This window comes from Cyrtonyx montezumae, unplaced genomic scaffold (assembly GCF_038088225.1).
Source record: "Cyrtonyx montezumae isolate F1298 unplaced genomic scaffold, pur_monq_1.0 scaffold_6, whole genome shotgun sequence".
Taxonomy (NCBI): Eukaryota; Metazoa; Chordata; class Aves; order Galliformes; family Odontophoridae; genus Cyrtonyx; species Cyrtonyx montezumae.
The window spans coordinates 4,819,359-4,835,128 of NW_027072067.1; the positions used below are offsets into that span (position 1 = coordinate 4,819,359).

At 45.7% G+C, this 15,770-nt stretch overlaps 2 protein-coding genes across 2 annotated transcripts; one reads left to right on the forward strand and one right to left on the reverse strand.

Moving 5' to 3' along the window:
* The first annotated feature begins 291 nt into the window (after positions 1–291).
* Positions 292–9,192, forward strand: ARF4 (ADP ribosylation factor 4). Its single transcript, XM_065749847.1, has 6 exons — positions 292–573; positions 5,074–5,154; positions 5,686–5,795; positions 6,720–6,791; positions 7,260–7,385; positions 8,237–9,192. Exons 1-6 carry the CDS (start codon positions 507–509, stop codon positions 8,321–8,323), a joined length of 543 nt encoding a protein of 180 aa, XP_065605919.1. The 5' UTR covers positions 292–506; the 3' UTR covers positions 8,324–9,192.
* A 3,232-nt stretch (positions 9,193–12,424) lies between these two features.
* Positions 12,425–15,757, reverse strand: PDE12 (phosphodiesterase 12). Its single transcript, XM_065749252.1, has 3 exons — positions 14,537–15,757; positions 13,670–13,748; positions 12,425–12,981 (listed from the first exon to the last, which is right to left on the reverse strand). The coding sequence occupies exons 1-3, from the start codon at positions 15,755–15,757 to the stop codon at positions 12,539–12,541; spliced, it is 1,743 nt and encodes a 580-aa protein (XP_065605324.1). The 3' UTR covers positions 12,425–12,538.
* Positions 15,758–15,770: the final 13 nt, after the last annotated feature.

Consider the following 15,770-nt stretch of genomic DNA (forward strand, 5'->3'; position numbering starts at 1 on the left):
TTTCTAACCGCGTGGCGGGGTTTCAGTTTCGCTGTCCGCCGCCGTCAGCGCGGGACACGTCGCTGGTTTACAGCACCGAGGGGCGCTGCTTTTACTGCCGCCCCGTTTGCTAGCGGGCGGGGCCCTCTGGGCCGGGATGGGAGCGGTTCACTCCACGTCCCGTGGTGCTCCTCCGCTCCGCCAGGCGGAGAGCGAGGCGGGAGGCGGCGCGGTGCCCGCCGGGACATGCAGTCCCCGCCGCCGTTGGTCCGCGCGGCGGAGGGCGGCGCCGCGGCGAGGGGATGTGGCTGAGCGTGACGCGATTTTGTCCGCGTTGGAGCCGGGGCGGCCGTGGCGAGCGTGACGTGGCACAGAGCGAGCGAGCGCGGATCTCGGTCACGCAGCCGCCGCCGCTTGCGCCTTTATAAGTGGGCGCCGCCGGGCTCCGGCTGCACTGAGCGCACCGCTTCCTCCGCGCAGCCGTCCGTGAGGGAACCCAGCGCCGCTCCCGCCCGCCCTCCGCCGCCATGGGCCTCACCATCTCCTCGCTCTTCTCGCGCCTCTTCGGCAAGAAGCAGATGCGCATCCTCATGGGTAAGGGCCGAGCGCCCGGCCTTGCCTTGCCCTGCCCTGCCCTGCCGGCCTGCTGCGCTGCGGCCGGGCCCGCCGGGGTTGGGGGGGCGGGGAAGCGGTGTGGGGGCCTCGCCGTGCACGCTGAGGGCCGCGCCGTGCGGCGGATCCGGGCGCGGCGGGGTGGGTGGGGGGGAATCGCCGGGAGCTGCGGGCCCGTTCTGCCCGCGCCTCTTCCGGGCGCTGTGCGCGAGGCCCGGCTGTGCTGCGCGGCCTGCCCGCGGCCTGCGCTGCGCGGCGGCTCCCCCGAAGATTCCCACCGGGAGATCAAAAGGTCGCGGGCGGCACCGCCGCGTTGCGCGCTTCCTCCTCCGCTCCTCCTTTCCCCCTCCGCCTCGCCGGCCTGCGTGTGCTGCAGCTGCGCGGCCCTGCGCCTCTCGCGTTCCGGGCTGCGGCCGGCACGGCGCGACGGGCTCTCCTTGTGGCTCTGAATGACCCGAGGTCTTCAGACGAGGTGAGGTGCTGTCTGATAGGCGCATCAAAACAGCCTGCAAGGGCTCTGGTTTCTTCACTGGTTCACAACGAGTTCAGATCCAGGTTATGTGTGAGTTAGGGAATAGTATTTCTCCTGGCTGGTTTCAGCTGCGTCTTTGTTGTTGTTTCCCCCCATCATTTTTTTAAGGCTCTTACTGTATGGATAAGGCTGCCTCAGAGCACAAGGCTGCTTCTTGCTCATCATGAGCCCAAGAGAAAAGACTGCTTTGTTGTGAGGAGGGTGAAGTGGGACTTAAATTGGGTACTGAGAAAGCGGAGTGTTATGTTGTAGATTGTGTAATTCACCTGTAACATAGGAAAGAAGCTACAAATAATATTCTATGTCATGTATTAGTATTTGGAGATGTCTGAACGGCCACTGGTACTGAAACTCTGGAACTGACTTAAACTTTTCTGCAGGCATATACATGTTGAGTTAGGACTGAGGAAGTCCTCACTGTGGCTTCATGTCCTAAAGAAGGAGCGATACTCGCTGTGCACCTTTCAGTACTGTGCTTGCTATCTTTTGATGTACTTTTTGATGTACTCAGAAGCTTCAAATGCAGTGGTAATTATTAAATACTGAGCGGTGAGGGAAGGCCAGATTCTTTGGCAAGTGTTTTTGCACAGCTCACAACTGCTTAGTGATCTTTTGTCCTTTTTTAACCAAGGTAGACTTGCATGCTGTTGGCATTCTTTGTGTGTGTTTTCTTGGAACTCCATTGAGAATTGGCTCTTTGCGGCCCCCAAAGTGTTATCCACTTGAAGCTAAGCCTGAAAGAAGAATAGTTGTACTTAGAGGATGAAGATAACATCTAAGAAATCTGGTGTTAAGGTTGAAGAGAAGTGGAAAAGTGAAGGAATAACCATCTCTACTGAACTGGGATTCATCAACTTTGCTTATTGTCAAGCAGTTTCTGATACAATCTGAGTGTTGTGAATCAGTTAAAGAGTAGGAGCTGCTCTCCCCCACCCCCTTCCTTCTCTGATCATGGGGAACATTGATGTTGGAAGGAGCAACATGCTGTGCTCTGAAATCTCTGACTGCCAGAACATGTTGGCCTCGATGGGGTTTCCATTTAGTAAGTCAGTCCTCAATCCTTCTTAATTCTGCTGGGTGTCTTTTTAGATTTGGTGTGTATGGATGTTTGTGTTAGGGTGACTGCAGCAGCTTGGTACTCAGCCACCAAGGATCTAAGCAGGAAGCTGATAACTGAAGAATGTGATGGTGTTCCCAGGGACAGAGAGAACAAGTTTGATATTTACAGCCTGTCAGTTATAATTCTTCACTCTTCTTTAATTGTTTTATTTAGGCCTTAGAACTGCACTTGTTTTCACAGCAGCTGGAAGTGCTGCAGATGTAAATTCCTCCTTCCAGAGGAAGAAGATGTTTGAAGTGCAAGTCTGTGCTTCCTATTGATGTTGGGGCTCTATAATGCTTGGTGCTACGACTGCTGTAATGGCCACGTGGAGGTTGTTAGACTATGTGGTGGACCAGAGGGAAAATCTAGGGTTAGAAATTCACATTGTTTAGGGATTTAAGACTTCATGGTACAGAAGTCACTATCAAGATTAAAACCTGAAATGAACTTGAGGTGAGTTGCAGATTGACACCTAGTGTTCCAGTACAAATGGGAATGTACTTATTCTTGAAAGTAAACGAGGCAGCGACCTTGTTAGCTGCTGGACCACAGAAGAAATGTTTCCTAGAGGCTCAAAAGATAAATGTGATTTGATGTTGTGACCTTTTTCTCCTGTAAAGGGGAATATTGATGAACTGAAATGTGTGAACAGATGCTCTGCTGTTGATAACTATTGATTATTTAGACTTAAGGGTTTTTACTTGACTGAAAGTGGCAGTTTGTGATGACTTGCATCATGCAGATGTTACTTTCTTCTGCCAGAGGCTGCTGTGTCAGTTGTGGAGTTGCAAGAAAACATCTATCCTTACCTCAGCCTGCTTCAGTGCAAAGTCCAGCAGCTTCATTAAAATTGTGGATGAGAGTGGGTCTCAGCAAAGTCTCTGGGCTGCTTTGTGCTTACATAGCTCGTGTATCCTTCTGCTGGCATGGCTGGGGCAGCAGGAGGTTCTGGTGCAGGAGCAGGGCAGGTTTATCTGCATCTCTTCTGTCACACATCAAATAGACTACAGCCGTTTGTGTAGATAATGGCATTTTTCTCTTGTTGGCAGTTTTTGTGTGTTTTGTGTTTGTTCAGCTGATAACTGTTGTGGTTTTGGACCTGGGGGTGAAGGGAGGGAAGAACTGAGAGTATGTTTAGCTGTAATTTGGTTATTTATTTAATATCCATGTACTGGAGAGCTGTCACATCTGGTGCACATCCATGACACGCTTTCTTGTGAATGTCTAGGCATCCGAGGAACACTCACTTGGGGCTGATCTGCTATGTAAGAAGAAAGCTGGGTTTCAAGTGTTGCACCATTAAAGTAGTTTCTTCAGCTTACATGAAGTACCTGAGGGTTTCAGAGTTCCCTTGCCGAGTTCTGGCACTTCTTTGATTCAGGGGAGATTGCAATGCTTTCCAGATCTGTGGGCTCCTCTGAAACTGCACTCAGGGTTCTTGTTTTTTTGGTTTTTTTTTAACCATGTTTGGGTCCAGCAGAGATCCACACTCAGACAACAGTGAGTTTAAAAATCTCAGCTTAATCTGAGCACTTGGGGAATTCATTCCTCCTCAGGCAGCTTTGCTTTTGGTGATGTTTTTTTCCCTCTTGCTCTGTGTTGTTAGTAAGTAGAACAGCATTTCATTTTTATTTTTTTTATCCACGATGACAGTAGAAAAAAATTGCACCTGCATGCTGAACCATGTTCACAGCACTGACAAGCAGAGCACTAAGGTTCTGTAGGAGTTTCCTGTAACAGCAGTCAGTGCCCTGAGAAGGAGGCAGCTTCTTAAGGGTTTGGTTTCATTTTGAGTAAGGAGGTGACTTTGGTTTTCATGTTACTGCAGTGCTAAGGGGATGGTTGTAGTCGAGTCAGCAACCCCTCAGAACTTAGTTTCAGCTTGCTGAGTAGGAAGCTGCCATGAGCACCTAACCATGTTACCAAGCAAGGATACAATCTGGCTTCTTGTGTGTTATTTAATTCTTCAGTGAAGGTTTGATTTTATTTATTTATTTCGCTTGGCAGAACTTCTACTGGCACAAACAGGCGTTTTATTCAAGCTGTTGCTGTGCTAAGTGCTTAGTGCCTACTGTTTCTTTAGGTGTGTGCCCTCAACGTTGGATGATAACATAAGGAACTGTATTTGAAGTTGCTCTTGTGTGTTCTGAAGTGTCAATACGTAGGAAACTACAGTGTATGGCTCAGTGTTAGATGGACTGACCTTGCTAAGGAAAGCATCCTGATAGGTCTCATTGTGTGGAAGTGATGTCATGGTGAGAGTTTACAACTCTTGGAATATATGTGGAGGTGAAGGATAAGAGTTGCCTCGCGTGCTTGTGCTTTTGATAATGCAAAGGGAGTGGAATGGAGGGAGATAAAAGTATCTTCCAGAGCTGCCCACGCCACTTCAGGTGTGCATGGAGCTGACCTTAGCTGAACGTTGAATAAGATGTTCCCCAACTTGAGTGCTAAGCAGCAGCTGTGGTTGGTTAGAAATGATGTAGGTTACTGCTAGGCATTGAAACCATCCTGACGCTCTTGGGGGGAGAGGGGGAACTTTCTCAGAGAATGAGAACACTGAAGTAATGCAAATCTGAAGGAAGATGACTAGGAGATTCTTAATCTGTAGGTTGTGGATGAAGATGTGCTGTTGGGCTTGTTTCCTTCATTGCTGGAGAGGAAGTGGGGCAGAATATATTGATTGTATATCATTGATGACTTAAGAGTATACAAGAAGTTGTTTTCTCTGAGGGGGAGGGGGAACAGAAACCAAAGCGAATACCCTACATTTAAAATGGCATCTGTTTGAAATGGTGAGGTTGTAGTTGATGTTGTGAACTAAACTGATTTTCTGTTTTTTTCCTAGTTGGTTTGGATGCTGCTGGTAAGACAACTATCCTTTATAAGCTGAAACTAGGAGAAATTGTCACCACAATTCCTACTATTGGTAAGATTAAATTCTGATGTCTTCATAACCAGTTCTTGACTTTGTTCCTTTTGGTCAACATTTGTGTTGTAGAGATGGGCTGCTGAAGTGTGTAGGAATTTGCAGTCCTTGCTGTTAGTGTAGGGGTGGAGACGAGCAGGGCAGCTGCAGTGTAACTTGTATAATCTGCTGCTGCCACGATGGCAGTACTCATTCTCTGTCACACTGAAGATACACCCAGACAGGAATCCTGTCTGACAGCAGCCAGCAGCTAATGCTCAGAAGTACAGGGCCATTTAAGTAGCAGTGTTCTGCCCAAGCACCAGGAGTCTTGAGCAGTTTGTGTTTGAGAGGCTCTTTCAACCAAAGGTGCTGTGTTTTGGGTTTAACTGACTTTTTTCCTTCAGTCAGTTTTCTTTTTGATGGCCTAAAATATAGGAGGGCTTATCAGAATTCAGTTGTCAGAAGTAAAACTTGAGAAGTCATCTTCAACAGAATTAGTCATGTTTTAACATCACCATTAACTATTTCTGACTGACTCTTTTATTCTAGGTTTTAATGTGGAAACGGTAGAATACAAAAACATTTGTTTCACAGTTTGGGATGTTGGTGGTCAAGATAAAATCAGACCTCTTTGGAGGCATTACTTCCAAAATACACAGGTAAGAGTTTTAAAATGGCAGTAGCTAGTAACCTATTTTATTAGAGGCTCATTATATTCTGTAGTGTGTATGGGAAGTTGTCTCGTGTCTCTTCCTTTTGGAAGGGTTCCTCGCAATCTTCCTCGAGTTCTGAGGGGTACCCAGACCTTATTCTTGTTAAAGCTATTTTAGCTTAGTTTAGCTTTTACCCTGAGGGCTTCAGAACTTAGTGGTGAGCATAGCCTAATGAGGGCAAAGTCCTTGCAGTCTGCCAGCATTCTGTAGTAAGCCAGAGCAGCTGTTAGTTTGTAAGGAACTCTTGGGCTTTGCTGATCTGTATGAGCTGGTGCGGATTTATACCAAGTGTTACTGTGTGAAGCCCTGCATTGAGCATCAAAAGTATTCAGCTTTTTTTTTACATATCAGAGTATCTAAGAATGTCCTAGCATCTCTCTACTCACTGATTAGAAAGTGAGAGTTTCACGTGGATGTGATTGCTGATGTTCTTGGTGACATAAATGTAATTCTTTCCTTTGCCTCACAGGTACTGAGATAAATCACTTAGTATTACTGAGGAGCTTTAGTGGTGAGGTTTGGGGTTTTTGTTCTTTGTTCTGTTGGATAGAGAATCGTTTCCAAGATGTCTGTGCAGCATAAGTTGGGTACGGAAAACTTAGAAATCTCATCAGACAAGAAGAAGCAAACATTACTGTTATTTCAGGAACAATTATTTTCAGACCAGTCCTACTGCAGATATTTTTAGAAGTCTTCAAGAGAAAATAGAAATCCTAAGAGAAAACAGTGCTTGTGGGGAGCCTGCTTGAATAACACAGATGCTGCTATAAAGTAATATTTGGTACAAACATTTGGTGAAGCACTTCTTACAATTCCTGTGTTCAATGTCTAATACATTTGAGTTCCTCAGAGCTGCCTAACTTCTTGCAGGGCCTCATTTTTGTGGTGGATAGCAACGACAGAGAGAGAATCGAGGAAGCAGCAGATGAGCTGCAGAAAATGGTATGTGTTGATGCCTTCTGAAAGAAAACAGCTTTTTTGAGGTTTTGGGGTGTTCCTTTTTTTTTTGGTTGTCTGGATGAGTCAGATTCCTACAGCACACATTGCATGTGCAGGGAGTTACAGATTTAGTGGATTGTGTAGTAGCTGCAGCTCTGTAGAGAGCTTTCCCTCAAGAGCTATTAATACCAGAATCTTTCTTTCATAAAGTGTTAAGAAAAACGTAGGAAGTGAGGGAGGAGTTTCATCAGCAAGGTCCTGATGAATTCAAACTGCTTATTGAAGAATATTTCTTTTAGAATTTCTTCTGGGTAGGAGATGAATTTTACTACATGCTTCCAGTGACTTGAGGAATAATGAAGAAGCAGATTATGCTTAAAACAGTACTTAGTACTTAGGTTTCTTTAGTGCTTGTTGAAGCACTTAACTGAGACAATGCAGTAAGGTGGCTGTTGTTGTTTTCCCTCTTAGCTTCAGGAGGATGAGCTGCGAGATGCAGTGCTGCTGCTGTTTGCAAACAAGCAGGACCTGCCGAACGCCATGGCCATCAGCGAGATGACGGATAAGCTAGGCCTGCAGTCCCTGCGTAACAGAACTGTAAGTGCTCAACTTGTCTGCTTGCTAACTCTGGCTTGCTTTATTAGATCTCATAAAATTAATTGCCCTTTAAAGTGAAGGGAAGCTTTCACCTTTTTCTATAGAAGGATGCATGTACCTGCTATTAAACTGTAGGACAAACCTGCAATTGTTTGTAGGACAACGTTGAAGGTCCTCCTTTAAAACAGGTGATCTAGAAGTACAGTTCAATGTGCACAGCTGTTGCACGTGTGCTCTCTTGCCTTTCCTTGGAGAAGTACAAGTATTCCAGACTGTGACTTGTTTGAGGAGCATGGTAGGCTTGCCTGTTGTTCTAGGACTCTCTTTTCCTCAGGGACAAAATGCATTATGTATTCTCGCCCCAACAAGGATGTGGGGAAATTAAATACTTGAATAATTGCATTCCATCTTTGCAGCCCTTTGAGATTGCTTCATATAAACTATAGCTTTGTGTAAAGCTCACTTTCTTTGACACACCAGGGTTGTATACTCCGATGCTTTAGAGGTCCCTTAAATCAGGTACTTGCATGCCTGCTTCCAGGAGAGCAGTCTCCCAAAACAGAGGAGCTAGTTTGCTGCATATAAATCAAATGGAAGTTAGAGTTTTTCCTTCTTGATGCACTAAACTGTGTTCTAGCAACACTGAGCTTCTGGATGATGTCTAAGTCATATCTACTTTGTACATACTTCTCAAAACTTAGAAAATACTCTGTTCAGTATCAACTCTGTGGTGCAAAACCGTGTTTAAAATGCACTATTTGAGTTTGTGTCCGAGTGTCACATGCTATGATAACTTAGTTTACATTTTGTCGGTACGTAAACTTCTTTCTGTCTGTGTTCTGTGTTAACAGTGGTATGTCCAAGCTACCTGTGCTACACAAGGAACTGGTCTGTATGAGGGACTTGACTGGCTCTCAAACGAACTCTCAAAACGCTAACTCAAACTGGATGACTCTTTCACCAGGGACATGTTTGATATAAGTGGTTTAGGCTTGTTACAACAAAATTAGTTTGCATCTTGGTTATTACAATATCTGGAACTGATCTTTGGGCAGGATATTACAGCATTTCAACTTATTTTGTTGCCAATTATTGTTTACCGAGCTACATGTTGCAAAGGTAGCAATATGTTTGGGTAAAAATCTCCTTAACTTGGAAAAAGTGTATCTTCTGATTCTACTTCCCTCGTTAGCCTAAATGCCTGAATATAGTTATTGTGACAACTTCAAGATCTGTTTTGAATACTTTTTTTTTTGAGCCCCAATAAATTAATGTTTTAATTTTCTTCTCCCAGCTACTTTTAGTTCACTGATGCCCTGTTTCATTCCTCAGACAGTCTGCTGATTTAAAAATGTAGCATTCCGTATATTTATTTCTCTCCCTTGCCAAAAAGAATTCCTAATACTGCTTGTTCCCGCCGAGAAAATGCTCTAAAACACTATTCAGATCTACTGCACTGAGGAACATTTTATTAGTCCTTGGGTTCTGTCGGCCCAACTTGCCTTGGTGAGAATTGGATTTGATGGGTAGAATAGTTCTGTGCTGGCTGCGAAGAGCTCATGGTGAGGTTGTTTTTAATATTCAGCAGATTGTCTTCCTTTATATTGTACCTTTTTTTTTTATGTTGCATGTTGCTTTTTGGTATCAGCCTGACTATTTTTGCCCAGTGTATAATAGTTCTGCTGAAGTTTTACTGTTTGTTGGTGGACATATCTTCATAATGAAATTTTGGAAAATTCATCAAACTCAATGGATTAGTTTCTTCATAACCCACTTGGAATTATTCCTAATAAAATGATAAAATGTATTGTTCTGCGTATGCTGTTCTTGATTCTTGAAGTAGTTGAGCTGTGAGTTACCACAATCATTTTGCACAACCTGAGTTTTCCTGCAGCTTGAATGTGAACGTAAACTTCATTTTTGCTTGTTTGGGGCTATAGAGTGGGACACAAGGTGGGCAGTTGACTACAGTGCAGTAGAGTAGTTGTCATCAAGACCTATAATTGTGTCTTCTGAAGTTGTAAATCTCAAGTTCTTTTTAAGATGTCCAGATATGAAAATACTAAGTTACGAAAACAGTAATAAAACAAGTACAAACTGCCTGAAAAGCATGCATGTCTGTCTTGTAGTTGTTTCTGTATTTAAAAACAACATGGTTTCTAGCAGGAGTTGGTGGTTAGCTGAAGAGTGGAGCAGTTGAACAGGGCTTTAACCAATGTGATGGTAATGGTGATGGTCACCACCCAGACATAAATAAGGTCTATGTAGTTGCTGCTGTCTGCTTTCACATTTTTGTCCCTCTGTCCCTTCCTTCCCCCCACGTGGTTTCAAAACGCTTATATTAACTCTTCTCAATCTTTTTCTACTTTTGTCTGCTGAACAGATGCAAACAGATCTCAATCCTGCATTTTAATTGTCTTCAGGAAGCATGATTTCATGGCAGATTTAACCTCATACTCGTAGCCCAGGTCTTGCTGTCCTTCCTCTTAAGAAATCCCAGTGCCAAAGTCTGCTAAGCTCAAGCAGGTTTATTTTAAGAGCAACTTCCAAGGCAGGTTCTGCTGTATCCCTAAGGCTGAAGTTTCTAGGGTTTCTAGGAAGTGGTGGTACTGTGAGCAGCACTAACGAGGAAATTCCAGAGCTCTTGAAGTGACTCAGACTCTCCTTGGTGTGTAACAGACACCAAAGAAGAGTTACGGTAACGTTCTGCTTGTAGCCTTGAGTTGCTGAGTACATACTAACAGAAGTGGATATATCAGTGCAATGGACCAGCAGTTGTTAGTGTTTCTGGTAATGCAGCTTCTTAAGAATGTCATTCTTAAGAAGCGTTCTTAAGAATGTCTTGCTCAGGGGAGTTAAAATGAAACAATTGTGACATTGAATTCCATCCCCTCTTCCGAGGCAGAGGTTAGAGGTAGGTAAAATACAAAGGCAGCATAAGGATGGTGTTGCCTTGAAGGAAACTTTTTTTTTTCATAGAGAGAGATGAAGACTTGTTACTGGTTTAATTATTTAAAATGCTTTTTAAATGTCGCTTGGCTGAGATGAGCTGTGTTTAGCCACTGCTGGGTTACAGTTACTGTGAAAGTCACTGTGTTTGGCTGTGTACCTGTGGGCTGTCATGCTGCTATAAAATGACTGATTCACTAAATCAGTCACACAGTAAAGCTCTTGAGCCTCATTCATAAATGAGGGATGAGCTGAAGGCTACAGCTTATACTGTGAGGCAGGAGTCAATGTAAAAGAAGAAATCTTCCTAAAAAGCTAGTCAGAGTAAATGCTGGAACCGTGCTCTCTTTCCCTTTTCTACACTGTAGCTCAGGGAAGGGAAAAGTTAAATGCTCCTTTTTCCTCTTAATGCCAGCCTGGGAAGGTAGCATAGCGAAAGAGCACACTTCAAAAATGCAGTGTATGTTGCTTGTTTTCTGGGGGGAGACCAGCAGGTTCTTCCCTTATGTGAAGGATATGGAGAATTCCAGTTCAGGATCACAGGCAAACTGAGGATTATGAAAAAAAAAAAGACAAGTTTAATAAGGTTCTATGAATATGGGATCTAGAAGTGGTTTAGGGAAGAAGTAACTGGGCAAGATATAGGCAAATATGTAGGGAAAACAAAGAAACTAAAATCACCTTGTGTCAAGAAGGAAACACCACGTATAACCTCACAGAAGTACATACATCTTGGGAGCTTATGGACTACCAAAAGATTGGGTCTTTTTGGCATTCTCCCAAAAATCATGTTCTTTTGAATTGTCTTTTTCTTAACTCAGACCCCAGTGCTGCATTCTTCCAGGCTTGCCTGCCTCACTCCTGCCACAGTGCTGCTACTGGAGTTTAGCTTAATCTCCTGGAGAGTTACCAACAGAAAGTTCTGAATTACCTTTCTGTTCTCTCCTACTATTTTTCTTCTGTTTAAACAGTCCTTTAAGTCATCTCCTGGCATACTTATTAACTCTTCTGTCTGCATTACAGCAGTGCTGCTTTTGCCTCTTACAGTACATTAAAAGAGTAAGCTGTGGTTGTGTTGTTTTTTAGCACGAGCATGCTGGGGCTTGTTTTGCCATGCTAGACACCAGCAACTGGAAAGAAACCAAGCAAGAACAGTCAGAAAGGGAAGCTTATTAGGGTGAAGGAGGAAGATGTAGTGAAAGATTTTAAATACCAGTTGTTTCACATGGACTAATTATGCAGGAAAAGAAGGTAGTTAATGATTCACACCCCCTTCCAACAAATTCAATGTACATAACAATAAAGCAAGTTTCCCAACATCTACATCATCTAGAGTAGAGTATTTCTACAAGAAAGAATGAACAGGGAACAAAGTCAGTATCTGTTGGGTTTTTTTTCTTATAAAGTTTTTAGTCACTTGTTTCTTTTTCTAAAAATGTAGGCAGAGATGGAAACACCACCTAAATTATCCTCCCCAAACCTGGAAACTGGTTATTAAATTATGCTGTTCAAGAGTTCCCTCCCCAGCTGGCTGTCCTAAACTCAAATCCTGCTACTGACGATAGACAACAGATGGAACAGTAGATGCAACCTACAGATTGAACCCAGTTTGAGTAAGTGCTCAGGTGACCCTCACTACCCACGTTAAGTGGAGGAGCAAAGTGCTTCCATGTTGATGACCTTAAATTGAACACGGCTGTTGACCAAACAAGACCATTCACTGCTAACTACAGACTGCCCTCAGCAGGCACATTGGATCGTGCCACTTACTAAAAAACTGGGAACAAGACAGCTTCAGAGCTTCTTATAAAAGCTTTGTCTTATGACAGTAACCACAATGAATGAACCCAAACCAAGCTCATTTCTTTTTCAGGTTCTGAATTAAACAGGGTTCAGTTTGTACAGGTATAAATTAAGACTGAACTTATCTCCTCAACAATTTTAGTCTTTAAAAACCTGTAAAAAGGGTATATGATAATCCAACTTCCCAAACTCCTTATCTGAAATATTTTTTCTATTAGCATAAAAAAAACAAGGAGAAATTGTTGTGCAAGTTCATGTCAACAATGAGATAACCGTCAGTACAGCCATTGAACACATTAACTTTTCTAAAATTGCTCTCATTTTTGCAGCATACATGCCAGGGTTGAACCTCAATTCCTCAACAGTACAAAAACTCCAAAACCTATGACGTAAAAGCCCATCTATTTCCACCTTAAGTCACATACAAGTGCTATGTGATCAGAAGGATGTGAAACACTTGGCAAAGCCTGATGAGTTGTTATCTCTTCATGACTTGGCAGTGGAATGACCTGTTCAACTTCCAGAGCGTTTTTGTCAATGAAAATATAGTCCAGACATCCATAGAACCCACCAACATAGTTTGTGTACGCAGGTTCTCCACAAGCACTCTGTAGTTTGAAAGGATGGCTTAGAGGCATATTGCACCTCTCCTCTTCGCCACTGGAGACCCAATCTTTGTGATCTTCAGCAATGCCACCAGTGCTCACAAAACCATAAGTTCCAGATGATGGTGTACTGTTAAAGTCTCCACAGAATATGACAGGTATATTAGGATACAAGTCACATGCTACGTATTTGAGGTGAGACAAGGCGACAGCAATTTGGATGAGACGGATGTTCCCCCCTGAAGATGTAAAAATACATTACTTAGAATACTTTGTATTACTAAAATATATTACTTAGAATACTTTGCACTGGAGGAGTTTTTCAAGTTGCTCATTTAGACATATGTCACAGAGTTCCAAAACAGCAATCTTGCTTTTAAATTCACTGTGTGCTATGTTTTAGAACAGATTTCATAAATAAAGATACCTTTGATATGTGACTATCAAAACTTAATAGCAGAGGACATTTAATTCCTTTCCCCGTGAATTTGACAAACTATGTCCCTTAAATGCCCATATTACAGCAGCCTTCTACTTCTTGGAAGCCATTCTTACAGTGTTTTTGAATGGTACAGAACTAAAACAGAACTAATTTAATGGAGGAGAGTCTCTTCTTGAAAGCTTCTGTAGCCCAACTTGTTTCCTCTACTAAAAGCACCACAACATAGCTCCTTTGGGTACAACAGGATGGGGGAGCCATGAACACACAGCTGTATTTTACAGACCACGTTTCAGGCAAACTGTTTAACATGGCTGTTGTGCATTTGCTTCTATTCTACTGCTGGCCTGGCAGATCAGAACAATCTTATTGTAAGGAAGATAAATTCAGTATTGAATCACTAGGGTAGGCAATAGGGCAGAAAATCCCAAGTTCCACACACAAAGGAAACAGCTGCAAAAGAATAAGGAAGAATGTAGGAAAGCTACCTTTTGGATGCCAGTAGAGGTGAGTATTAGCTACACAAAGCCTCCTGGAAGGATCAGTTGCAGACTGAAGAACTGAAACCTGTAAGAAAAAGAAGCCTTTAAGAAGTTTTATATAGAGGTTATGCATTTTAAAGAAATGCATGAGTTAGCTTATGCTTTGACAGCAATCCAGCCCAAAGAATCTGATGCTTATAAACTAATGAATGGCAAAGCTCCTAAATTGAGTCTGTTTATCCTCCATGCAAGGTATGATTCAGCCACTGACATTGCTAGCATTACCACTACAGAATTCCACCAACATCTGGATATTTGACTAGAATTATGTCCGCAGGATTCTGGTTTGATCGCATTTGCCTTCAATCCATTCAGTAATTTTTCAATGTTGGAAATGCTGTCCCACATCCATCCTCCCCCCCAGCTCTTTCATCATGCTGGGGACAGAAACAGAGCTTAGTCTCTTGCTTCAGCAAGCAAACAGTAGCACTGTATTCCTGTGAAATGAAATTTGGAGGCAACTTTAGTTATTGAGGAAACTCTTACTCATGCCATTAGAAACCTGTAGGAGCGTTTATGAAATTCCTGGCAGCCTTCTAATAGCACTGCAGGCTGCCCCACCACGTCAGCAAGCTCACAGATCTGTCTGCTCTTATTCTACAATGAGAAAGATGAAGTTGAGTGCTATAGCTATTATGAGACAGGATTAAGCAGTCACACAACGGGCAGCTCATACCCCAAAGCATCAGCAGTCACCCGGCCCAGCACCTGACAGCTAACTTCACCTTAAAGCAAAGAAAAGCAAAGTAAGTAAGCTGGCTGTGCCCCAACCGCCAGCACAGTCCCACAGCCAGCTGGGCTGCGTGCAGGTACCTGCAGCACGGATGATCTCTGCAGCACCCTGTCCCGCACCGCGGGGTACTGGCCCAGCTTGTCACGCAGCTCGGCGTGCAGAGGGTCCGAGAGCAGCGCTTCGCAGAACGCGATGTCGTGCTGGCTCAGCAGGCTGAACTTATCCCTGCGATAGAAGGTGGCCAGGCCCTCGTGCTGCTTCTCCTTGATCTTGAAGAGCCCCTCGAGCCCGAACGCGTCCAGAGCCGGGGCCAGGCTATCCACAAAGACGGATTTGTCCACCTCCTGCAGGCAGATGAGGTCGGCGTTGTAGCCGGCCAGCTCCTTCTTCAGCAGGTTCTGTCGGTAGTCGACCTCCAGCGCGTACGGGGCACAGTACGGGTACAGCACGGTGCGGGAGAACTCGGTCTGGGCGTAGGCGTCGGCCAGAACGTTGTAGGAGACGGCGCGCACGGAGCCCCGGCCGCACACCCTCCGCGTGTAGAGGTGCCGCGAATCGAAGGTGCACGCACCGGGCCCGGCCTCCACGGGGCCGCCGCTCTCCACCTCGCGGGGCGGCCCGAAGCGCCGCGCGCCGTCCCCGGGCGTGCAGCGCAGCTTCAGCCGCAGCCCCACGAGCGCGTTGGAGGGCGTGAAGACGCGCTCGGAGCCCTCCGGATCCCGCTCCTCCTCCCAGGCCGGGCCCTCCCCGCCGCCCTGGGGCCTCCGCTCGCGGTACCATCGGAACAGGCAGTGCTCCGGGGCGGCGAACTCGGCGCTCACCTTGGGGCACACGGGGAAGCCGGCCAGCAGCGAGCGCGGCAGCCGCAGCTCGGTGAGAGCGGGCGGGTTGCGCTCCACGCGGTACCGCGCGGCCCCGACGTGCAGCACGGCGCCGTCCTGCCAGGCCGCCGAGTTGGGCACCTCCTCCGGCACCTCCCGCCCGTCCCGGGAGAAGAGCCGCACTTCGGGCAGCTCGGCCTCGCCCGCCTCACCGTCCTCCGCCGACGGTTTCTTGCTCTTCTTGCCACCCTTAGCGCGGCCCTTCGCGGCGTTGGTGGCGATGCGGGCCAGCGCGCGGCCCAGCGGCTCCTCCCGGTCCCGCTGCATGTGCCGCGCGCTGCCATCGGGGAGCACGAGCTGCAGGCTCAGCTTGGGCTCGGACGGCACGCAGCGCACCACGGCGCGCTCGGCGGGCTCCATGGCACCGCCGGCACCAGCGCGCCTCAGCCAGCCCAGGGCGGCGCGCAGCCCGCGCCACATGGAGCCGGCGGGC